At 39.6% G+C, this 26190-nt stretch overlaps 1 protein-coding gene across 1 annotated transcript; it reads right to left on the reverse strand.

The window, feature by feature from the left end:
- Nucleotides 1-858: 858 nt before the first annotated feature.
- Nucleotides 859-25813, reverse strand: LOC125556764 (adhesion G-protein coupled receptor V1-like). The gene is made up of 25 exons (XM_048724472.1): nt 25632-25813; nt 25442-25553; nt 23991-24226; nt 23320-23428; nt 22443-22672; nt 22018-22126; nt 20989-21218; nt 20463-20571; nt 19430-19659; nt 18905-19013; nt 17874-18103; nt 17349-17457; nt 16319-16548; nt 15794-15902; nt 14771-15000; nt 11590-11698; nt 10838-11064; nt 10165-10273; nt 9336-9565; nt 8854-8959; nt 7817-8043; nt 2785-2890; nt 1771-2021; nt 1554-1589; nt 859-1316 (listed from the first exon to the last, which is right to left on the reverse strand). The coding sequence occupies exons 4-25, from the start codon at nt 23322-23324 to the stop codon at nt 1183-1185; spliced, it is 3465 nt and encodes a 1154-aa protein (XP_048580429.1). The 5' UTR covers nt 23325-23428; nt 23991-24226; nt 25442-25553; nt 25632-25813; the 3' UTR covers nt 859-1182.
- Between the last annotated feature and the right edge of the window lie 377 nt (nt 25814-26190).

Consider the following 26190-nt stretch of genomic DNA (forward strand, 5'->3'; position numbering starts at 1 on the left):
TTCAAAACACGATTTGTTTTGGTTTTCTGTTCCGTCATTAAAATCATTCTGAGCCAATCAAAGTCTCGCTTTGTACACTTCCCTGGCTATCCTCTGGTCGAAAACTAGACAGTGACGCGACACAAAGCCAGGCAACTGCACTAGGCGAGAGATGGCCAAAGGAAAGGACAAAAACAAATCGATGTTTTGAAAATGCGGCGTCGCGATACAACGGATTCGACAGTAACGGTAAATTATGACGAGCAAAAACTCTTTTAAAGTCGAAGTATATCTGCGTGTGTGCGACTACTAGCACTCATAGGGTTCTTGTACCACTATCTCGTAAGCATATGTTTTGATTGGTTTGTCCCGGGGGTTAATGCGTAATCAAGACACACACATATACTTTTTACACAGTCATATTCTAAATTGTCAAACGTCTTACGCAAGAGAAACTAAACTACTAAAAAAAAAAAGGTTGTGATAAATATAAGAGCCAGATACTCAAAAATAAGAGTTACAAACGAAAAGTTCAAAAAGCTAATTATGTTTTCAAACAAGGTAAGTATAAACAATACGTAAGTACCAACAAGATGAAACTAAACTCTAGTGCGTGTCAGGTTTGTTGCTGTAAACAATATTTGGTGGACGCCTTTTTGTCAACGACAATTTTAAGTCCTCTCCCCATTCATCCAATTCATCCCTCATCCACCCTCCCCCCCTTGTTATATGATGCAGAGTCCCTTACAATACCGTGTTGCAGGCCCGTAGCCAGGATTTTAAGCGGGATGGTTCGTTTTTCCATTTTTATTAGCAGACCAAACTTCTGGTATACCCCTCTCCTCGCCTTATTACATAAGGCAATCAATACTTCAAATAACTTCACTTGTATTTAAAATGGTATTAATAGGGTGGATGCCAATGTGTGTATGCTAGTGTGCTTTTAAAGTCCACATTTATGGTAATATAAAGATAATTATTTTAAAAAGATCTTTATATTCTATTTAAAGACATCTTGATGTGCACGATATGTCTAGCCAAACGTTATATTTTTTTGTTAAATCTTAGCGGACCTTCAAGCCGAATTTGGGGGGGGGGGGGGGGGGGGGTGTGTGTGTGTGTGTGTGTGTGGGGGGTTCGTCCGAACCCTCCGAACCCCTCTGGCTACGGGCCTGTGTTGTCGGGTGCCTTTACGTGACTCGATTACAATGGGCGACTAGTACGTCCTAATCTACAAAGACAAACGGCTGCGATGATTATCGCGATTAAGGTGACAGCTAGCACTACTGTGCAAACAATCAGTATAATCTGCAGAATCCTGGATGTTTCCTTTTCTTCTGAAAAAACAAAAAACAAAAAAAAAAACATACATGTTGCTTTAGGACATCTATCGAAACGTACAAGAGGATAAAAAAGATTTTTTATAATAATATGACTCTACACCGCAGTATTCATCTAACTAGTAGCGTGAACCCGACAGTGGTCACCTTAATCTATGTGACCTACCAAGAACCAATGGTGCGTTTTGGGTACTTTTTGAAGATAAAGATCCAAGCATCAAACTAAAGTCTTACCTTTCTCCTTTTGCTGTTTCGCCTTTAATGCTTCTTCTGCAAGAACAATAAGATATTTTCAAAAAGTCTAAAAATATCCTTTGGTTAAAAAAGAAAACAATACAGAATGGAAAAATAACAGCTTAAAAAAATTAAAGAATAAGTTAGAATAACAAATAGATAAGTTTGTCTTATCAGAGGTTGCAACAAGACGTTAAAAAAGGGAATTATTGCATACCGTTGTCATACTCATCGGTTATTCGCACGACACAGGTATCCCGCGTTGTGTTTACCACGGCCTTTGTGGGGTCTACAGGGGTGAAACTAATCGAAAAGAGCTCGTCACTTTCCGCTATGCTGTCGGTCACGATCGTGATGTTAGCAGACACTTCGGTTTGCTCGGGGGCGAACGTGATAATGTCATCTTTGAAATCCCGGATGTCGGCCTTAATCATTGCTGTCCACACCATGCTCTGAACCTCTTTGAGCCTGGGACGAAAGACAGATAAGTGTTAATGAGCCTGGGACGAAAGACAGATAGCTGTGTATAGACCTAAGACTACAGACACATAAGTGTAAATGAAACTGGGCAAAAGATAGATAAGAGTGAGTGATCCTGGGACGAGAGACAGATGAGTGTGAATAAACCTGGGACGGGAGACAGATAAGTGTGAGTGATCCTGGGACGGGAGACAGATAAGTGTGAATGAACCTGGGAGGAGAGACAGATAAGTGTGAATGAGCCTGGGACGAGGGACAGATAACTTTGAGGTACCCTGGGAAGAGAGACGGATACTGAATGAACCTAGCCTACTAGATACTGCGCCTGGGCCTGCGAGCCTGCGATACAGGCGTTTGTTGTGTTTCCGCGACGGAAACCCCGCTTTTCCGTGTTTTGGGCGCCATCTTGGGTTTATGGCCGCGCGCGAGCTGGATGCGAGAGCAAAAGGCATCCCCAGCCCCCTCCCCCATCTTTGCCTTTGATGGCGCCCAAACCACGGGAAAGCGGGGTTTTCGTCGTGGAAACACCAACAAACGCCTACTAGTAGGCTAGAATGAACCTGGTACGGAAGACTGAGCAATAAATCGATGATACAACAAGTAGTGCTAATGATGACGTAGAAGATGTTAATGTTGTTGTTGATGATGATGATAATTATGTTGATAAGAATGATGATGATGATGGTGAAGATGATGTTGCTGATGATGATGCTGATGGCGATGAGGATTTTGATGATGATGATCGTCGTACCTCACTGAGACAGGGACCTCCGCCAGTCCAGTCTTTCTCATAGGAACTGTGACTCTGCCTTTCTGCTCTTCGATAGTGATGTTCAAGTAAACAAAACTAATGCTCACTGGTAAAAAAAAAAAAAAAAACACTTCAAGTCAACGGTTGACTCGAAACTCTACGTTGTATACATCGCACTCTCCACTAAGAGACTAACAGGTTGGATATAATTGTGAGCCTCTATATATAAGCAAAATGTGCACTTCTCCCCTGGCGCCCGTTTCTCAAAACACCCGAGAAATCTCGGGCCCGGAAACTTTATTTTGCATTTTTGCCCGAAATTTCGCATGTTTTTCTTTTTGAGAACCGCTTTCATGATTTAGAAAAGTTTTAACTTCCTCTTGGTTCATATTCCAAATGATTACGCTCAAAAGGGCTATTTTCCAAGTTTTGCTGAAGCCAGAAAGTTACCCGAAAAGTCTCGGGTGACTGCGGGGTCCCAAAAACTTTCTTAAGACCAGCGGTCTGAGTTCGTCGAGATTTCTCGGAAAAATGATGTTTGGGCGCCCTAGCTCAAAACTAAACTGGTAATAGGTATGGTTGACCTCAGTATACTGTGAAAGTTTGAAGCAATTTGGATAAATATTTTTGGCGATAGAAGCCGAAAAGTAATTTTTCGTCTCCCGCACCCGGATTTGAGACAATTTCGTGGTTGTTAGAAAAAGACTAAAAACCGGTTCGCAACGCGTGATAAAACATTTGCAGCTTATATAAACCTAAAGAATAGATAATAAGGATTTCCCAGGCTAAAAGATAAGCTGTTCTGTCAGCACCTTATTATTTTACGAGATTTTATTTTATTTTATGTTTTTAGATGACTTTGAAAAGCCTTGAAATGATCGTGTAATATCGCCGATGAGATGTAGATTTGGCAAAAATGATTGCATTCATCGAAAAGAACATCATTTCTACTTTTGATATGTGAAATAAAATTTAGGGGCAAATAAAATCCGACTTTTTTACAAGCCGAAATATGACCCCCACTTGACCCTAATTATAAACAAATGCCGACTACTGTATCGGGTTTTCCGCATTCAAACAACGCCTTCAAATCTCCAGAAAAAAAAGAAAGAGCGCTCAAATCAAAAGAAATATACTGTCGGCAATACTAAAATTTAATGGTAATAATTTCATAGCATTTATTGCATTAAATTGCGATTTTTAGGCTCGCGTGATACTATTTTGTTTGCTGCCATGCATACGTAATTAAAGCGTGACAAACAAAGCGACAATCATAAAATACCTCACCATGACTGCAATAAGACTTTTCTGATAATTACTTATTAAAAAGAAAAACGTCCAAAAGAAGAAAATGAGAGTTTTGCATGTTTTTATTTAATTAACAAGCGATACTGGCAGAATTTTGTACAGTTTTAAATTGTAATTAAACAAAAAGCTTGATCAAATTGTCAAAATTCGCTTATTTTCAAAGCCTTTGTTCAACTACAAATTTGATCAAATAAAAATACAAATTATGCAAGAACGCTGAGACATTTGCGATATTGAGGCCTCTCACCGTAAGCTGTTCTCCTTTTTAGTAAAAGAGAGTATTGAAGTGTAAAAACTTACTCTGGTTTTCACAACAGAACACAGGATTACCGACTCAGAAATCTATTTCATGTAACCATGAAAAAAAATATAATCGGGACCCAAGAAATCGTGGATTTATTTTGCGCAACTACATCTTTGAATAACATCCACGAGCGTGGCTACAAAAGAAGCTTTGCGTCGGATTGCTCCGGACATTTGAAGCTCCAGCTCTTTGCAGATAGTGGGAAGGGTGGCCACTGAAAGAAAGTTGAGCCTGGACCTGGAGTACAAGTGGCACAAGTCGATGCCGTTCGCTTCTATTGGGTGATTTAGTTGGCATTCATCTAGGATGGCAGCTCTCGTACGGAAGTAGGCGGCTGCCTCCTCCGCAGCCTCTACTGCCTCCGCACCCTGTGCTATTTTCGGGAAAAATACACCTGTACATGGCCCGGTAATAGGAACTCATTGATTTTATCGGCGTTCCCCTGTTTAGAGAGATGCAGCTTGTTGATTCTATCACTTCATTCCCAATTAATGGTACGCCCCCCCCCTCCTCCATATCAAACATATTCCCCACGGATAGTGTCCTTCGTATGTATTGCCTTATATGGGCATAGATGCCCATATTTAGAAGAGCTAAAGTTTTCGCGCTCCCTGATCTCCAGAAAACATGGTGAAAAATACTCATTCCTGTCAATTTGCGACTCGCGGCAAAAATTATTTACCAAAACTTGCTCGCTTGGTCAAATCTTTTCCTTACTAATCCTATAAAGTCCTTAGACCCAGGCCTCCAAGTGATTGACCGAGCGGGTTTGAAGGTCACCCAAATATTGATATGCCCCCGACTACTTTTTGGTGGTAGCCAAGCTTGCCGGGAAGGGGGACTCCGATAAAAACAGACGGGGGTGATCGCCGGCAAAATTGATTGTAACCCGTTAGGGATGGCACTTTAGGCGTGGTCAACAGAAATAATTTCCTCTATGAGATGGAAAATTGGGTGAGGTCGAAGGAAACACCCCCTTAGGAATAGCAATTAATCGAATTTTATACCCTAAGAGATAACAGAATGGGAAAAAAACGTTTAACACCCACTTAGGAATAGCAGTTGGTCGAATTTTACACCCTAAGAGATGGAAAAATCTGAAAAATCCTCCAACACCCCAAAAAGATGGCAGTTGGTAGAAATTTTATACTCTAAAAGATATGACGATTACCCCCGTCTACATTTTTAGAGAGTCCCCCCCAGGGCAAAGATATGCATTCCCCTTCTTTAGCAAACTCGCATTTGCCGTATAGTGTGTGCCGGTCTAACCAAGCCAAGCGTGTATAGCCTTTCACGCACTGGACAGCTGAATAGCTTTGTGGTAGGCTCTTCCTCGTTGCTGACTGCGGGTTCTGGCTCAGCGGCGTTCGCTCTGCGCTCGACAGCACGCTTGATGTCATCGAATTCACCGTCACTGAACGAGCCCGGAAACGTTGAAATCGATTGGTCAGGATGCGGCTTGAAGGCTCTCTCTCCTCTTCCCCTCCCACTCCCCTCGTTTTTCATTTTTGCTCAAATCCAAGATGGTGGCTATAATACACCGGATAAACGCCCCCCCCCCCCCCCTTTATTGAAGGCTTTTCAAATATTATTCTTTTTTCAAATGGTACCTATGGTTGAGCAAGCCACACCTTCCCCCCTCCTCAGTCCTCTGGTCCTATGATCTCCTGCCTGAGACTTTGTCAAAGTAAAGAAGCGCTTATAGAGAGTAATTACCTGCTTGCAATAAGCGTTTACTGCACCTTACGCGCAATGATAGAATCCTGCGTTGTCTTGCTTGTAGTATGCCGGTAAAGTGAATAGTGAAAGCGATTTTTTTACTGGTTAACAAGCCAATCGATTGGCCAGGACAAAATTTTGACGGCTGTTTATCCCGGCCAGACAAATTTTGTCCTCCTAGTGCGATTAGGCCCTAAGATAACGCGCGAAAAAATGAAAACAGAAAAGTAACCTCAAAATTTACCTAGGAAGCTTTTTTGGACATATGCTCCCTGACAAGAATGGAATTTTTTTGGTAGTATTGAAAACAATAGTAAAAAGCATCAACTGTTACTTTTTCTTACTTTCTTTTTATAACTCAATTTACCTGGGAAATGGAAATTGGTTGGTTATATCATAAACAATAGTAGAAAAGCTTCAACTGTTATTTTTTCTTGATTTCTTTGTATGAACGCTTGTTGAATAAATTAACTCCTCGAATTTGCATATCCACACGACAGCAGAAGATGGTACGCGTTTCTAGTCCACGAAAGTAGGGAACTAAAGAAAATATTATAATGCTTATAGAACGAAGGATGGATAGAAATAAATATAGGACGATTTAAGAATAACTTTCGTGGGAAAAAGTTTGGAGATGCTCATGAAGCGGAAGAATAAAGACCCGGAAGTTTTTAGTGCCGATAATAATTATCATGCATGCGGATTGTACTTTAAAATGTTTTGAAAATATAATTTTGAAAAGCATATAAACATCAGAGAGACAAGAATATTTGATCAAATACCAGTATTTTCAAGAATTATGTTGCATCCTTTTTTTTGGGAGTTTTAATTGTTATTTATAAGTTTTTGGTAGCGAGGCATTAAAAAGTGAGTGTCGGCATTTGTTTATAATTAGGGTCAAGTGGGGGTCATATTTAGGCTTGTAAAAAAGTCGGATTTTATTTGCCCCTAAATTTTATTTCACATATCAAAAGTAGAAATGATGCTCTTTTCGATGAATGCAAACATTTTTGCCAAATCCACATCTCATCGGCGATATTACACTATTATTTCAAGGCTTTTCAAATTCATCTAAAAACATAAAATAAAATAAAATCGCGTAAAATAATAAGGTGCTGACAGAACAGCTTATCTTTCAGCCTGGGAGTTCCTTATTATCCATTCTTTAGGTTTATATAAGCCGCAGTTGTTTTATCACGCGTTGCGAACCGGTTTTTAGTCTTTTTCTAACAAACACGAAATTGTATCAAATCCGGGTGCGGGAGACGAAAAATTACTTTTCGGCTCCTATCGCCAAAAATATTTATCCAAATTGCTTCAAACTTTCACAGGATACCATGGTCAACCATACCTATTACCAGTTTAATTTTGAGCTAGGGCACCCAAACTTCATTTTTCCGAGAAATCTCGACGAACTCAGACCGCTGGTCTTAATATTTGAGACATGTGTTTTTCGGGCCCGAGAAGATCACAATCTGTAAATCTATAAAGAGAATCATCCTTTACATGAATCTTTGTGGTAAAATCCGATGTTTGACAATATTTCAACACGTTTAGATACCATAAATTTTATAGGAATTAGCAACTGTAGCAAGCTTTTCGAATTTAAGGAATAAATCGTTTTCGGGCCCGAGAACTCTCGGGTGTTTCGAGAAACTAGCCTCTGGATCTACTGAATTTTCACCTAACAAGAATATATACCTCTATCATTGTCTGTGATACAAACAGTAGCATCCCGCGGGTCAACCAGAACATTCGCTCGAGAAACGTTCAGCCTCACTATGAAACACTCAGTGCCTTCGGTCACGTGATCATCGTGGATTGCAAATGTGTAGCTCTTCAAGTCTTCATTTACAGCAAAGGTGTCGGCGATTTCTTTATGCGTGAAGTCGCCCGGCGCAGACGCATTCAGGTTGACTGTTGAAATACTGATACACAGAAAAAGACTTCTTCGAAAAATGAGACAAAACCTTTTAAGGTTAAGCATTGACAGGCCTAGGGGGTTGAATCACCTTCTCACCTTCAGGGCACAGTCATAGATCGAAATCAGATCGAAGCATATTTAAAAATTATAGGCAGTGGCTCATAATGGCTGACAAACCGACCAGTTGGCCAAGGAAGGTACTTGGATATTTGTATGATAAAGGAGGGAGGTACTTGGATATTTGTATGATAGAGGAGGGGGGTACTTGGATATTTGTATGATAGAAGAGGGAGGTACTTGGATATTTGTATGATAAAGGAGGGAGGTACTTGGATATTTGTATGATAGAGGAGGGGGGTACTTGGATATTTGTATGATAGAAGAGGGAGGTACTTGGATATTTGTATGATAGAAGAGGGTACTTGGATATTTGTATGATAGAGGAGGGGGGTACTTGGATATTTGTATTATAGAGAAGGGAGGTATTTGGATATTTGTATGATAGAGGAGAGGGAGGTACTTGGATTTTTGCATTGTAGAAGAGGGAGGTACATGGATAATATTTGTATGATGGGGGAGGGGGTGCTAGAAAGGGACCTTTGTCTGTAAACGTGTAGCAGGAGGCTGGTGCATCTATAACGCCTGTCTATTCAAGTGACGATAACCTGAGGACCGCCCATTCCAAGCGTCGTCATTTTTATAACTTCATACCTACTCCTCCCCGCCTGGACTGATTTGCCCTTTTATTCCGTGTCCCCCCTTGCCAATGCTACCAAAATAGTGATTTCGATGTATACTTTAATTTCTCTCATACCCTAGGTCCAATGGTATTGACGTGTTTCCGGTCTTGCGCACTAGCAGCGTAATATTCCCCTCACTCTCGGTCACACTCACGGTTTTGTTGACGAAACCAAAGGTCACTAAACGTGTAAGAAAAATAAATATTTTTTTTTATTTTTTCATCATTTTCTCTTGCTACTGTCATTTTGAATATTGGAACGCATATACATCACAATTCTTATGACGCCGACAATACTGGTGTGCGTATTTCTATTCGGGCAACAAGTGCTCAAAATATACAAAAGTAAGACCCTCCCAGCAACCATTTCGGTTGTGCCTCGTGGGTACTAGGTACGAATTTGTGACAGGCTTGTAACCTAGGTAACCTCAGCTGAATAATCAAATGAGCCGTTTTTCAGGTAATGGGGTACAGTGGCTTTAAACGTCTGCCACCCAAAGCCTCGATTCCCGCTTAAACTCCACAGGACCCCCATAACCGGATAATGCTGTGCGTACCTTTATCGCCGTGGTCTGTTATCGTGACGGTCACGCTACTGTAGTTCAGTGTCACGTGGGGTGAGGTAGTCGTGGCGGTTATGTTGAACGATTCGGTGTTTTCAAGGGTGGCGTCATTGATGATGGTGACTGTTGCATGCTGGGAAGGCTCTTCTTGAGTAAAAGTCACGGATGAATAGTGCAGGCGATGGTCACGGCTGGAGCTTGCACTGATGTTAGTAATGGCGAACCTGAATTGACGCATCATCATAATCAACTTGATCATTTTCGTACATGGTTAACACTGTCTTGATCTAGCACTGCATAATTATCCCCAGGATTCCAGATCTGACTATGAGGGGAAGGGAAAGGAAGGCAACGGGGGATTGTTAGGTGGCCGTTATGTACGCCTAAAAGCTTACGTTATCTTAATGGGGATTCCCAGGATTCCAGATGTGACTATGAGGGGGAGGGAAAGGAAGGCAACGGGAGATTGTTAGGTGGCCGTTATGTACGCCTAAAAGCTTACGTTATTTTAATGGGGATTCCCAGGATTCCAGATATGACTATGAGGGGGAGGGAAAGGAAGGCAACGGGAGATTGTTAGGTGGCCGTTATGTACGCCTAAAAGCTTACGTTATCTCAATGGGGATTCCCAGGATTCCAGATGTGACTATGAGGGGGAGGGAAAGGAAGGCAACGGGAGATTGTTAGGTGGCCGTTATGTACGCCTAAAAGCTTACGTTATTTTAATGGGGATTCCCAGGATTCCAGATATGACTATGAGGGGGAGGGAAAGGAAGGCAACGGGAGATTGTTAGGTGGCCGTTATGTACGCCTAAAAGCTTACGTTATCTCAATGGGGATTCCCAGGATTCCAGACTTGACTGTCAGGGGGAGGGAAAGGTTTCCAGCATTTTCAGCGACAGTGACCGATGAACTTGTGAACCCAATGGTTGCTAGAAAATACAATACAATGACTCGAGCGTGACACATAAGTCAGTTTGAAATCGTACAGATTGAGGGGCCAGTGATGAAAAACGCAAGACTAGTTCCAGTACCGTTCGGTTAAACAACCTTTTTGTTTTGAAATGGCGGCTTTTTACCGGCGAAATGTCACATTTTGGCGAATGCTAAGAAAACTGAAAGCTTTTATTAAAGTTTTTTTTTGTACATTACGGTTTTAATGCTGTACAGTAAGTCAAAACAGCGACTGAAGTCAGCCTTTAGTACCTTTACTCGAACGATTCAACACTGAGATTGTGTTTGTTTTCGCCAGAACACGCGCATGCGCATACGTTATTCAGCACTGTCGATTGCGGGCAAGTTTTGTTGAGCATGACATTTAAAATTAATGTGATACTAATCAATGAGCATGACGTTAATGAGCGTGACATGATTAGGATGACGTAAGTAAGCAAGACGTGATTAACATGACGTTACTGAGTTTGACATGCTTTGCATGACGTTAATGAGCGTGACATGATTAGCATAAATGACGGAGCGATCTATTGCAAACTCACCATTGTCATCGTTAACTATGGTTAGATTGATGTAAGTTTGTCGAAGGTTAGCAATTAGGTCGTTACTGCTTAACACTAAGAAAAAATCTTTATCGTTCTCTAGGATCTCATCGTCAAAGATCTGCACGCTGAAAGTGTAGTTACGCACTCCTTCTCCAAGGCGGATCGTTTCGTTCGAGAACATGTAATCAATCCCTTGGTACGCTGTACCATTGTACGCCTTCACTCTGTGGATAAGAACGAGTAGAAGTGTCAAAATTGATGTTGGTAATCAAAACAATTATAATGATAGTGATGATGATGAAGATGGCTACGATAACAGTAATGCTGATGGAGATGATTATGATAACAGTAATGATGGTGATTATTATTATGATGTTAACGATGATAAATAATGATGGTATGGTCGTGGTGGTGATGATGGTGGCAGTGGTAATGATTTTAGATAACAGGGCCGTAGCAGGGGTGGGGCACTGGGGGCACGTAGCAGGGGTGGGGCACTGGGGGCACGTAGCAGGGGTGGGGCACTGGGGGCACGTGTCCCCCAATATTTTGAAAAAAAAAAATAAGGAAATGACCAGTAGGGGCGTGGCTGTGCCCCCAATTGTTGTCTTAATGTTTTTGTATTGTGCCTCCCCCCAATCTTTTGAGGCCTGCTACGGCTATGGATAGTGATTCCGATGATGGGTAATGACCATGGATGATTGGTGAGTTGTGTTGTAAATTGTATAGTGATTGGCATTAGTACTTACTGTACAGTGACGGGAGTATCGTAAGCCGTGAGTTTCTCCACCGTTATGTTGACTAGGCCGGCATCCTCTCGCACAGACCTCAGCACTGAGCCTTTAAACCCCACGTCAGCTAGACAACACAAAATGCAACTTAGCCGCCATTTGTGTCGGAAAAGAAATATTTCTATTCCATTTAATGGATAACTAGGAACTTCTTAGATTCCAGAATCTTGATAGTAGATTTCACGGCACGATTCCTTGCGGCTCCATCGTATGATGACAACCAGGGGCCGGTTCCTGAAAGGCCGATTAACTTAACCCTAAATAAGCGCCTAATCACGGGTTAAAGTTGGGTTTACTAACCCTGGATTAAGCGGGTAAAAAACTGGTTTGACGAGTAAAATTTACACAGGATACGCATTAGATCGATAGAGAGCAACTGAAATTTAACTTTGGTGATTTTATTTTCGCAGAAAAAAAACAAACAAACAAAATAAAAAAAACACCTCTACACCACCTGTAATATTACCGCCATTTCATTGCCAAAAATGTCATTTGCAGGGTTCAAGTTGGTGCGTGACACTAGCGAGACAGATTCATTTCAAATATAAATTTCATGTAACTTTCTGTCTGTCCCAGCACAATTTTGAAGTCAGCATCGCAACGAAGGTCGTAGTACAGGAAAATGGTGCAGAATTTATGCTGACTTGTTCAAATTAATAGAAGGGTTATGAAATTTGGCAGGGTGATAGATCTTTGCACCATGAGTAATTCTAGATAGGATGCCACGCCCAAAAACAAGTACTTCCAGATATATAGGGTGGAATTGATTATCACAAAAATGAACGAAACATGCACTTAATGGTAATTCACGGGCCCAAACTTTCTCATGTAGATAAAGGCTAATATATTTCATATTACCGTTACAAGGGCAACGCCCTCACAACGATACTTCAAGTATTATAGAGATGCAATTACTACGATAAAAATAAATATAAAACACACTAAATATGCTAGTTAATGATTTTACTCTTGTATAAGGATCAAAAACTGTTCATGGCATAGATGTTAATCCATATACAAGAGTGAAATCATTAATTAGCATATTTAGTGAGTTTTATATTCATTTTTATCATAGTAATTGCACCTCTATAACACTGGAATATAATCAAAAAGCCCAAACTGCCGCGATCTCGTACCAGAACAATGAATAAAATACACCAAAACCTGGAAATCGACTCTGCCAAATTTTCGTCTTTAATAAGACTTCTTCAGGGCAGACTGAAGAAGGTGAATCGTTACAAGCTTATTTACATCAGAATAGTGGCGCGAGACGCAAAAACATTACAACTGACAAAACCCCCTCTTTTTTTTAGAATAGCGCGCGCTATGGATAAAAAGAATTTACACATCTCTACGTGGGTTCCTACTACAAAAAAAGTCATCACTATTAAGACCCCGCGGGTAGATAGACTTCAGCCGATAAGCCCACTGGCCTTCCCTTTCCCTAAGCTGAGCCTCAGAGTTACACTTATCTACAAGTTGTACCATAACATTATTATGACTTTTAAAAATGATGATCGCAATGAAAATGTCTTAATAATAGGTCTTAATAGTCTTTAGGTCTTAATAATGTTATGGTACAACTTATAGATAAGTGTAACTCTGAGGCTCAGCTTAGGGAAAGGGAAGGCCAGTGGGCTTATCGGCTGAAGTCTATCTACCCGCGGGGTCTTAATAGTGATGACTTTTTTTGTAGTAGGAACCCACGTAGAGATGTGTAAATTCTTTTTATCCATAGCGCGCGCTATTCTAGAAAATGCGCGTTTTTGTCAGTTGTAATGTTTTTGCGTCTCGCGCCACTATTCTGATGTAAATAAGCTTGTAACGATTCACCTTCTTCAGTCTGCCCTGAAGAAGTCTTATTAAAGACGAAAATTTGGCAGAGTCGATTTCCAGATTTTGGTGTATTCTATAACACTGGAAGTATTGATATGAGGGCGTTGCCCTTGTAACGATAATATAAAATATATTAGCCCTTTTTGGGGTATCAATTAAAGACTCCGAAATTCGGACTCTTTTTGGGGTATCCATTAAAGACTCCTAAATTCGGACTCTATTTTGGAAATCCATAAAAGACTCCGAAATTCAGACTCTTTGGGGTATCCATTAAAGACTCAGAAATCCGGACTCTTTTTAGGGGTATCCATTAAAGACTCCGAAATTCGGACTCTTTTTTGGAGATCCATAAAAGACTCCGAAATTCAGACCCTTTTTTTGGGTATCCATTAAAGACTCCGAAATTCGGACTCTTTTTTGGGGATCCATAAAAGACTCCGAAATTCAGACTATTTTCAGGGTAGTTATAAAAGACTCAGAAATTCGGGCTCTGTTGTTTTTTTGTCCTCCCTTTCAGATCAGCGATAAAACACTTATTCTTTCTGAGGGTTTAGAAATTGCCGTTGCAACAAGTAGGGATTGGACAGAGCCTCTTCTTCACACCGTTGAAAAACTTGACTCTACTCGAACTAGTTTTTTTTTTCGAGTAAAACCCTACAGACAACCCTGATTTTTCATATTTTCTGGGCTTTTGGAAAACCACAAATTAATTTGGAACACGTTCTACGCGAAAATGGTCAAACTTGATTGGTCAATATCTGCAAGCATTTGCAAGAATTTTGGTTTTGCGGTAGTCCTGTGGTGTACAAGGAACGCCTGCAAAAGGCTTATTGATTGTTTAGATAGAAAAAAGAGTTACTAAAGATAGCGATAGTCACGGAGCGATCGTTACACGAGCAGTTCGGGCGGCGAAGTTTGAGCAATGGCTGGTGAGCATCGTCGAAGAAACAAAGGTCCAAGATGCCACCACTGTCATCGATTGGCCACATCAAAAGAGATTGCCGAGAACTCGTATCGGCAAAGGCGGAAATTATATGGCTTCAAAGTTATTGGGATGGGTTGCACCCTGTATTACCGCTTAATGTAATAACTGTGATAACTAACTAATTGAATACAAACGCTTAATTTAATTAAATTCGCCGCTTAATGTAATAATAACTCACAGGCGTTAGTATAACATTAACGTTAGTATTACATTAAGTGGCAGTTATTACATTAAGCGGTGATACACACCCGCCCCATGTGCCCCACCCCTTTCTACGACACTGTACATTAGCCCTGGTTTCACGCTACTATACCCTACCCTGTGTGTCGTCGTTAAGCACGTTGATGGTGATGTTAGCATTTTTCAGGGAAATAATCGGATCGGTGACACTTATAGTCAGGTAGAAAGTCTTGTTTTCCTCAAGGCGCGAGTCGTCTATAATGTGCACCATGACGTCGAAAGTGGAAATTGACGGAGGGATGTTGATGGTGGTTTGCAGCGGTTGAAAGTCCACCCCTGATACAGCTGTTCCGCTTACTGCTTGAACACTGCGAATAAAAGTAGGTAAATACTTTGGTAAATGTTAATTCAAGGCGGATCTAGGGGTTCTTGTCCTGTTTTTTTTTTCGGCACAACAAAAGCTTGACGTCTGAATCGGTTTCGTGTTTGTGCCGTGCAGTACGACTTGCGCAGCCGTGCTGTGAATGATTTCAGACGTAGAACCATCCCTGTACCCAATCCAAATAACTATATACGGTACAGGACTTAAACTGCGCAGAATCGCGGCGTATGAGTCGGTAGTGAGTTGAGTCTATTTTCTAAATACTGGGGATTGTAATTTTCGTGTTATATATTATGAGTGTTAATTCGTGTATTGTAAAGTTAAAATTTTCCAAAAATCCGAGAAAACTTTGGTAATGGGTAAAGAAAAAAAAAGGAAAAGTGTCAACTCCTGAAGACACAATTCTGAGCTCTTCTTTCAACACAACACCGAGCGTTTAATTTCAACACACTAACTATGCTTTCAACAATCGAGCCTGGCATGTTTGGCACGCTCTCTGGACGAGCACGCTATCGCCATGGCAACATCAATCAATGAAAAAAACATAACAAAACGAAAATTGGAACATCGAAAAAATTGCTTGTCTACATTTTGGATCCTCTTTTTCCTCGGGATTGCTGAATTTTTTTAAAAGCGCTGCTGTCAGCAATTGTGTTTAGAATATCGTTTTTAATATTTTTTGCACATTCATTTATCTTTACAAGGTGATGGGTCCTTTTCTTTAACGTTAAAATTTCAAATTTTATGTCTTTGATCGCCAATGTTTTTTTGTAGCATACCTCACATTGATTGGTAGCTTCGTGGAACCAGTGTTTTCGATCGTCACGTTTATACTCCCAACGCTCTCGTTCAAGAACCTAACAACGTCGCTTTGGAAACCTATCACCGCTGGAACAAAAGGATACCACATTATCGTCTTTCATGATATTTTAACCAAAAGAAGACTCACAGGCTAATCACAGTCTTTTTTAAAGTAAAACAAAAACAAAAACAAAAAACAAACAAAACAAAAAAACAACTCGATATTATTCTGATATTGCGCTGTAAAGCATTCATTCATAAAAAAAGATGAATCATATAAATGAATCTAGACTATAGAAATACCTACAAGCAAAGATTTATCCTTCATTTGCCAAATTTAATAAAAGTAACCAATGGAAAATAAACAATTTTTTCCAATCACGGATTGTGCTAGGATGAGAAAAGGGCCGGTGTAAAAGACTCTATTAAGACTTTGATATGAAACCAGCGCCCTTCATAAAAATCCCTAACAATAGTTACATACGAAATTCATTAACTCACACCTCTGGTGTCGTCATTAAGTATGTGAAAGGTGATGTTAGTAGTTCCCTTGGAAACCGCCGGGCCAGTGATGTTCAAGGTTAGGTAGAACGTCTTGTTAGGCTCAACGACAAAGTCATCTGTTATGTAGACTGTGACGTTATAAGTGGAGACTGAGGGGGGGATGTTGATGGTGGTTTGTAAGGGTTCAAAGTCCACCCCGGATACAGCTGTTCCGCTAACTGCTTGAACACTGCGAATAAAAGTATGTAAATACTTTGTTAAATGTTTATTCAAGGCGGATCTAGGGGTTCTTGTCCCGTTTTTTTTTTCGGCACAACAAAAGTTTGACGTCTGAATCGGTGTCGTGTTCTTGCCGTGCAGTACGACATGCGCAGCCGTGCTTTGCGCTGTGAATGATTTCAGACGTAGAACCATCCCTGTACCCAATCCAAATAACTATATACGGTACAGGACTTAAACTGCGCAGAATCGCGGCGTATGAGTCGGTAGTGAGTTGAGTCTATTTTCTAAATACTGGGGATTGTAATTTTCGTGTTATATATTATGAGTGTTAATTCGTGTATTGTAAAGTTAAAATTTTCCAAAAATCCGAGAAAACTTTGGTAATGGGTAAAGAAAAAAAAAGGAAAAGTGTCAACTCCTGAAGACACAATTCTGAGCTCTTCTTTCAACACAACACCGAGCGTTTAATTTCAACACACTAACTATGCTTTCAACAATCGAGCCTGGCATGTTTGGCACGCTCTCTGGACGAGCACGCTATCGCCATGGCAACATCAATCAATGAAAAAAACATAACAAAACGAAAATTGGAACATCGAAAAAATTGCTTGTCTACATTTTGGATCCTCTTTTTCCTCGGGATTGCTGAATTTTTTTAAAAGCGCTGCTGTCAGCAATTGTGTTTAGAATATCGTTTTTAATATTTTTTGCACATTCATTTATCTTTACAAGGTGATGGGTCCTTTTCTTTAACGTTAAAATTTCAAATTTTATGTCTTTGATCGCCAATGTTTTTTTGTAGCATACCTCACATTGATTGGTAGCTTCGTGGAACCAGTGTTTTCGATCGTCACGTTTATACTCCCAACGCTCTCGTTCAAGAACCTAACAACGTCGCCTTGGAAACCTATCACCGCTGGAACAAAAGGATACCACATTATCGTCTTTCATGATATTTTAACCAAAAGAAGACTCACAGGCTAATCACAGTCTTTTTTAAAGTAAAACAAAAACAAAAACAAAAAACAAACAAAACAAAAAAACAACTCGATATTATTCTGATATTGCGCTGTAAAGCATTCATTCATAAAAAAAGATGAATCATATAAATGAATCTAGACTATAGAAATACCTACAAGCAAAGATTTATCCTTCATTTGCCAAATTTAATAAAAGTAACCAATGGAAAATAAACAATTTTTTCCAATCACGGATTGTGCTAGGATGAGAAAAGGGCCGGTGTAAAAGACTCTATTAAGACTTTGATATGAAACCAGCGCCCTTCATAAAAATCCCTAACAATAGTTACATACGAAATTCATTAACTCACACCTCTGGTGTCGTCATTAAGTATGTGAAAGGTGATGTTAGTAGTTCCCTTGGAAACCGCCGGGCCAGTGATGTTCAAGGTTAGGTAGAACGTCTTGTTAGGCTCAACGACAAAGTCATCTGTTATGTAGACTGTGACGTTATAAGTGGAGACTGAGGGGGGGATGTTGATGGTGGTTTGTAAGGGTTCAAAGTCCACCCCGGATACAGCTGTTCCGCTAACTGCTTGAACACTGCGAATAAAAGTATGTAAATACTTTGGTAAATGTTTATTCAAGGCGGATCTAGGGGTTCTTGTCCCGTTTTTTTTTTTCGGCACAACAAAAGTTTGACGTCTGAATCGGTGTCGTGTTTTTGCCGTGCAGTACGACTTGCGCAGCCGTGCTTTGCGCTGTGAATGATTTCAGACGTGGAACCATCCCTGTACCCAATCCAAATAACTATATACGGTACAGGACTTAAACTGCGCAGAATCGCGGCGTATGAGTCGGTAGTGAGTTGAGTCTATTTTCTAAATACTGGGGATTGTAATTTTCGTGTTATATATTATGAGTGTTAATTCGTGTATTGTAAAGTTAAAATTTTCCAAAAATCCGAGAAAACTTTGGTAATGGGTAAAGAAAAAAAAAGGAAAAGTGTCAACTCCTGAAGACACAATTCTGAGCTCTTCTTTCAACACAACACCGAGCGTTTAATTTCAACACACTAACTATGCTTTCAACAATCGAGCCTGGCATGTTTGGCACGCTCTCTGGACGAGCACGCTATCGCCATGGCAACATCAATCAATGAAAAAAACATAACAAAACGAAAATTGGAACATCGAAAAAATTGCTTGTCTACATTTTGGATCCTCTTTTTCCTCGGGATTGCTGAATTTTTTTAAAAGCGCTGCTGTCAGCAATTGTGTTTAGAATATCGTTTTTAATATTTTTTGCACATTCATTTATCTTTACAAGGTGATGGGTCCTTTTCTTTAACGTTAAAATTTCAAATTTTATGTCTTTGATCGCCAATGTTTTTTTGTAGCATACCTCACATTGATTGGTAGCTTCGTGGAACCAGTGTTTTCGATCGTCACGTTTATACTCCCAACGCTCTCGTTCAAGAACCTAACAACGTCGCCTTGGAAACCTATCACCGCTGGAACAAAAGGATACCACATTATCGTCTTTCATGATATTTTAACCAAAAGAAGACTCACAGGCTAATCACAGTCTTTTTTAAAGTAAAACAAAAACAAAAACAAAAAACAAACAAAACAAAAAAACAACTCGATATTATTCTGATATTGCGCTGTAAAGCATTCATTCATAAAAAAAGATGAATCATATAAATGAATCTAGACTATAGAAATACCTACAAGCAAAGATTTATCCTTCATTTGCCAAATTTAATAAAAGTAACCAATGGAAAATAAACAATTTTTTCCAATCACGGATTGTGCTAGGATGAGAAAAGGGCCGGTGTAAAAGACTCTATTAAGACTTTGATATGAAACCAGCGCCCTTCATAAAAATCCCTAACAATAGTTACATACGAAATTCATTAACTCACACCTCTGGTGTCGTCATTAAGTATGTGAAAGGTGATGTTAGTAGTTCCCTTGGAAACCGCCGGGCCAGTGATGTTCAAGGTTAGGTAGAACGTCTTGTTAGGCTCAACGACAAAGTCATCTGTTATGTAGACTGTGACGTTATAAGTGGAGACTGAGGGGGGGATGTTGATGGTGGTTTGTAAGGGTTCAAAGTCCACCCCGGATACAGCTGTTCCGCTAACTGCTTGAACACTGCGAATAAAAGTATGTAAATACTTTGGTAAATGTTTATTCAAGGCGGATCTAGGGGTTCTTGTCCCGTTTTTTTTTTTCGGCACAACAAAAGTTTGACGTCTGAATCGGTGTCGTGTTTTTGCCGTGCAGTACGACATGCGCAGCCGTGCTTTGCGCTGTGAATGATTTCAGACGTAGAACCATCCCTGTACCCAATCCAAATAACTATATACGGTACAGGACTTAAACTGCGCAGAATCGCGGCGTATGAGTCGGTAGTGAGTTGAGTCTATTTTCTAAATACTGGGGATTGTAATTTTCGTGTTATATATTATGAGTGTTAATTCGTGTATTGTAAAGTTAAAATTTTCCAAAAATCCGAGAAAACTTCGGTAATGGGTAAAGAAAGAAAAAAAAGGAAAAGTGTCAACTCCTGAAGACACAATTCTGAGCTCTTCTTTCAACACAACACCGAGTGTTTACTTTCAACATACTAACTATGCTTTCAATAATCGAGCCTGGCATGTTTGGCACGCTCTCCGGACGAGCACGCTCTCTCCATGGCAACATCAATCAATGAACAATACATAACAAAAAGAAAATTGGAACATCGAAAAAATTGCTTGTCTACATTTTGGATCCTCTTTTTCCTCGGGATTGCTGAATTTTTTAAAAGCGCTGCTGTCAGCAATTGTTTTTAGAATATCGTTTTTAATATTTTTTGCACATTCATTTATCTTTACAAGGTGATGGGTCCTTTTCTTTAACGTTAAAATTTCAAATTTTATGTCTTTGATCGCCAATGTTTTTTTGTTGCATACCTCACATTGATTGGTAGCTTCGTGGAACCAGTGTTTTCGATCGTCACGTTTATACTCCCAACGCTCTCGTTCAAGAATCTAACAACGTCGCCTTGGAAACCTATCACCGCTGGAACAAAAGGATACCACATTATCGTCTTTTATGATATTTTAACCAAAAGAAGACTCACAGGCTAATCACAGTCTTTTTTAAAGTAAAAAAAAAAACAAAAACAAAAAACAAACAAAACAAAAAAACAACTCGATATTATTCTGATATTGCGCTGTAAAGCATTCATTCATAAAAAAGGATGAATCATATAAATGAATCTAGACTATAGAAATACCTACAAGCAAAGATTTATCCTTCATTTGCCAAATTTAATAAAAGTAACCAATGGAAAATAAACAATTTTTTCCATTCACGGATTGTGCTAGGATGAGAAAAGGGCCGGTGTAAAAGACTCTATAAAGACTTTGATATGAAACCAGCGCCCTTCATAAAAATCCCTAACAATAATTACATACGAAATTCATTAACTCACACCTCTGGTGTCGTCATTAAGTATGTGAAAGGTGATGTTAGTAGTTCCCTTGGAAACCGCCGGGTCAGTGATGTTCAAGGTTAGGTAGAACGTCTTGTTAGGCTCAACGACAAAGTCATCTGTTATGTAGACTGTGACGTTATAAGTGGAGACTGAGGGGGGGATGTTGATGGTGGTTTGTAAGGGTTCAAAGTCCACCCCGGATACAGCTGTTCCGCTAACTGCTTGAACACTGCGAATAAAAGTATGTAAATACTTTGGTAAATGTTTATTCAAGGCGGATCTAGGGGTTCTTGTCCCGTTTTTTTTTTCGGCACAACAAAAGTTTGACGTCTGAATCGGTGTCGTGTTTTTGCCGTGCAGTACGACTTGCGCAGCCGTGCTTTGCGCTGTGAATGATTTCAGACGTGGAACCATCCCTGTACCCAATCCAAATAACTATATACGGTACAGGACTTAAACTGCGCAGAATCGCGGCGTATGAGTCGGTAGTGAGTTGAGTCTATTTTCTAAATACTGGGGATTGTAATTTTCGTGTTATATATTATGAGTGTTAATTCGTGTATTGTAAAGTTAAAATTTTCCAAAAATCCGAGAAAACTTTGGTAATGGGTAAAGAAAAAAAAAGGAAAAGTGTCAACTCCTGAAGACACAATTCTGAGCTCTTCTTTCAACACAACACCGAGCGTTTACTTTCAACACACTAACTATGCTTTCAACAATCGAGCCTGGCATGTTTGGCACGCTCTCTGGACGAGCACGCTATCGCCATGGCAACATCAATCAATGAAAAAAACATAACAAAAAGAAAATTGGAACATCGAAAAAATTGCTTGTCTACATTTTGGATCCTCTTTTTCCTCGGGATTGCGGAATTTTTTAAAAGCGCTGTTCTCAGCAATTGTTTTTAGAATATCGTTTTTAATATTTTTTGCACATTCATTTATCTTCACAAGGGGACGGGTCCTTTACTTTAACGTTAAAATGTCAAATTTTATGTCTTTGATCGCCAATGTTTTTTTGTAGCATACCTCACATTGATTGGTAGCTTCGTGGAACCAGTGTTTTCGATCGTCACGTTTATACTCCCAACGCTCTCGTTCAAGAACCTAACAACGTCGCCTTGGAAACCCATCACCGCTGGAACAAAAGGATACCACATTATCGTCTTTCATGATATTTTAACCAAAAGAAGACTCACAGGCTAATCACATCCTTCTTTAAAAAAAAAAAAAAAAAAAAAAAAAAAAAAAAAAAAAAAAATCGATATTATTCTGATATTGCGCTGTAAAGCATTCATTCATAAAAAAGAATGAATCATATAAATAAATCTAGACTATAGAAATGAGAAAAGGGCCGGTGTAAAAGACTCTATTAAGACTTTGATATGAAACCAGCGCCCTTCATAAAAATCCCTAACAATAGTTACATACGAAATTCATTAATTATCTCACACCTCTGGTGTCGTCATTAAGTATGTGAAAGGTGATGTTAGTAGTTCCCTTGGAAACCGCCGGGTCAGTGATGTTCAAGGTTAGGTAGAACGTCTTGTTAGGCTCAACGACAAAGTCATCTGTTATGTAGACTGTGACGTTATAAGTGGAGACTGAGGGGGGGATGGTGATGGTGGTTTGTAAGGGTTCAAAATCCACACCGGATAAAGCTGTTCCGCTGACCGCTTGAACACTGTTCACAAATATTTAGCAGCGTGTGTTAGCAACTAAGATCATATAAATAAAAGACCCCTTGGCACACGGAGCCTTAGCAGGGCTTGAAATATTGGTGGAGAACGGCAAAGAAACAACATTAAAGTTGGGGGACAACCCTTACTACGGCCCAGACACATATCGAAAACACCACAGAAACTACACGAGACCTTAAAATCCTGAGGACGGAACTTTGACAGTGAGTGGTTCCCATGAGTCTCTGGGCGGAGGCTAAGTTCAAACGTCGTATTATCGATGAGCCATATTCAATGCAAATGCATTCAAATGAAGATGGAACAATCGACTTGATTCATTTGCACATATTTTGTCTGACGTCAATTGTCCAAAAGCACTTAAACAAAACACCATTGAAAAGAAACCGCTTTATAAAGATTAAATAGTACTTAGAAAACCAGGCAGCAAACTGACAGTAGCTCTTAGTCGAAAACTTAGAGCTATGGAGAAACTCGAAAGAAATCACGTTTTCAAACAACTGCCTTTTTGTGTGACCTCTATTGAGAATGACCGTTATTGCGTTGATTGAAATACAATACAAATCAGATAACTGATACAATCTTTGTTCAAAGGATGTTACATTGATTGACAGGCGGAGGATTTCTGACTTACCCCATGGTGTGGGACTGTGCGGTGGATCCCGTGTTCTCAACCGTGACGTTAACACTTCCTACACCCTCTTTAACGTGTCTCACTGCATCGCCATGGAAACCAATTTTAGCTGCAAAAAGAGATTACCATGTGACGATGGCGAATTTACTGAACATCATTTAGCTTTTTTCATTTGAGATAAAATGAGCCATTGCTTAAATAATACGATCCCCTACATTTCTAGTAATTTCGTCGCGCCAGACAGTTCTGTGACCCATCACGAATCTTCACTTGGGAGGAATAGTTATCGTGAAAATAAATGCTATCCTGTAGTACGTATTCAGGATCTGGCGCAGCGGCTGCTGAGAGCTAGTGCAGCGGCTACACGCGAGCTCCTATATATTTTCTCTAAAATTCTAGTCCGTAGAGAGAGAAGGGGAAGCAGGGCAGCTTCAACGCTACTACACCTTTTTGTTTTAATAAAGCAACGTGTGGTGGCGAAAACATATGTAACATACTTGGGCGAAAATGTCAAGCACTTAAGACAACCATTTAATACCTAAGTTTCTGTAGACTAGCAGTGATAGTATCCTCAGGATATGTACAACTAGTAGAGGCAAGGCAAACCCATCCCTCCCCACCAATTGCCTACGAACTTGTTGATAATCTGTGATAATATCCTCACGATCTACCTTGATCGTCGTCCGTTATAGTGATGACGGCGAACTGGTTGGTGTAACAAAGTGCCTTGGGGGCGGCTCCACCAGTGATGTTTATGTAGAACTCTTCCGAGTCTTCATAAATAACGTCATTAGTTATAGAGACAGTAGTGGTAGCCTCATTGACCAATATACCGAAGGATACAGTTGTGGGGTTTGTGTAGCTGAAGTCGTTTCCTTGAACTGCTGATCTATTCGTTGTTTGAAGTCTGGAATTGAACATATGCAGGTGTACTAACTTTTAGTTAAAGCGATTGGTGCCTGCCACTAAGGAATTGGTAACGAAACTGAGAAGGATGGGGTATGGGAACAAGATCAGAATGGATATGGTGAAGACAGGATAGAAACTATGGATGGCCGATAGAGCTCGGATAGGGAAAAGACTTTAAATGGAAAATACTTTAAATGGAAATGAGGATGGCGATGGAATGGAGTAGTAGATAGAATAGGGGTTGGGAATCAAACTGAAAGGCTACCGTTTTTTTCTAATATTTTCCACAAAAAAAACGCCGAGTCATGTAAAACAAAACCGAATTTCTCTGATTTGAAGAAAAACACCTAAAAAACAAACAAACAAACAAAGAAAGTAATCCATTTTGATGAGACGCAATACAACAAAGGTACCTTCGTCCATCTTCCCCTTTGAATGGAAAGCGAAATCTCGAAAAGAAAGCTAAACGCACACTCAATTTTGATGCAGCACTTTGGTATTTCAATTGCAAAGTAGAATCGCCGAATAATTCAACTGTTTCCATTGTTCCTTCCATTCTTTCCTGAAAACTAAAAACCGGAATATCAAAATTGTTTCGAAATATCGGTAAACAGATCTAAAGATGGTGATTATGAATAATACATACTCTTTTTTTGCCCTTTTTTTATCAATAAAATTCTAAGAGGCTCAGATAGCTTTAAAATAAGTTTTATTAAAGTGTTCGGGAACGTAGAATCAAATAATAGCGACCTGCAATGTTTTTTAAATGTATTATTATTTCTATCATCTTCTGTTTACACTGTACTGTCTGAAAATGAAAACGGGTCAGCCTCAGCTAAAAATTAGACAATCTTAAAAAAATTGTATACATTATGTTCCATTACAAAAACTATGAATATATAAGTTAATAAACATAATGCGTCGACGAAATTTATGGCTAAACAATAATGACAAAACAAACTTCTGTGCTTGGTATGAAGGCAAAAATAACCAAAAAGCACTCTTTATCTCTTCATATCGATGAACTTTGAAGATGGCATGAAGTTCGGCGTTCTCTGATTTGCAGTTATATGAGTAATGATTATCTATGTACGCCTTTTCCTGTTCAAGAATTCGAAACAAACTAACAATGCATATAGGCAAGCTTACAAATCCTAAGCATTTAAGTGGGTTTCAACTTGACCTTACGTTAGGATGAAAATATGTTACTTACACAGTGTCAGTGACGACGCAATCAGGATGACAAATGTGAATTTCAAACCCATCCTTGATAACCAAGATCCCGCTCCTCGCCGTATATGCTTGACGTCTCACTTCAATAAACGCTTTAATAATCAGAGGCAATGAGTAAGAAACGTGGCGGCATGCTTCTGTGACAACCGTATCCAATTGTGTAAGTTCACCTTATTTATTGCGAGGCTCTGGGGGAGAAAACTGTGTGAAATACTATCCAACGCAAAATCTGAGAAAACCAGTCGGATGGGAGAACCAACCAAATGAGACGTTCTTGTATCTTGTGTTATTAGCATTGACCCTTCATGCGTAAACGTGCATTATTCTTCCAGCAACTGTTATGTGAACAACATCATTGTTGTTGCTTCTTTCGTTTTTATTCTTTTTTTTTTGTGCAGGTCTTACAGCCCCATGATTACTTGGGTTCGCCATGGTATATCCGGCTAATAGCAAAATGCCGAAACACGCAATAACAATATTAACTTTTGCAAAGTAGAATAAAAATTATAAGAAACATCTGAATACATTCAAATATTTAGATGCAACCAAAAAACCGCAAAGAGATGGAAGTGCAAAAAACAAGGTCAAGCTCAGGATTTATGGCAAAGTACATATGATAAGAATGTTGACGGTGTGTTGTTAACAAATTCATCACATTACATAATATAAAGACCCCTAGCCATATAAAAGCAACTGGTGCGTTAAACTAATTGATCGGTGTCCTTTTCA

This window comes from Nematostella vectensis, chromosome 3 (genome assembly GCF_932526225.1).
Source record: "Nematostella vectensis chromosome 3, jaNemVect1.1, whole genome shotgun sequence".
Classification (NCBI taxonomy): domain Eukaryota; kingdom Metazoa; phylum Cnidaria; class Anthozoa; order Actiniaria; family Edwardsiidae; genus Nematostella; species Nematostella vectensis.

What these genes read in the sequence shown, in the direction of transcription:
- LOC125556764 (XM_048724472.1), bottom strand. An exon ending in ACTTAATGACGACACCAGAG is followed by an intron (nt 22,127 to 22,442) that starts GTGTGAGATAAT and finishes CTTTTGTTCCAG; the next exon opens with CGGTGATGGGTTTCCAAGGC. An exon ending in GAAACAGCAAAAGGAGAAAG is followed by an intron (nt 1,317 to 1,553) that starts GTAAGACTTTAG and finishes TTGTTTTTTCAG; the next exon opens with AAGAAAAGGAAACATCCAGG.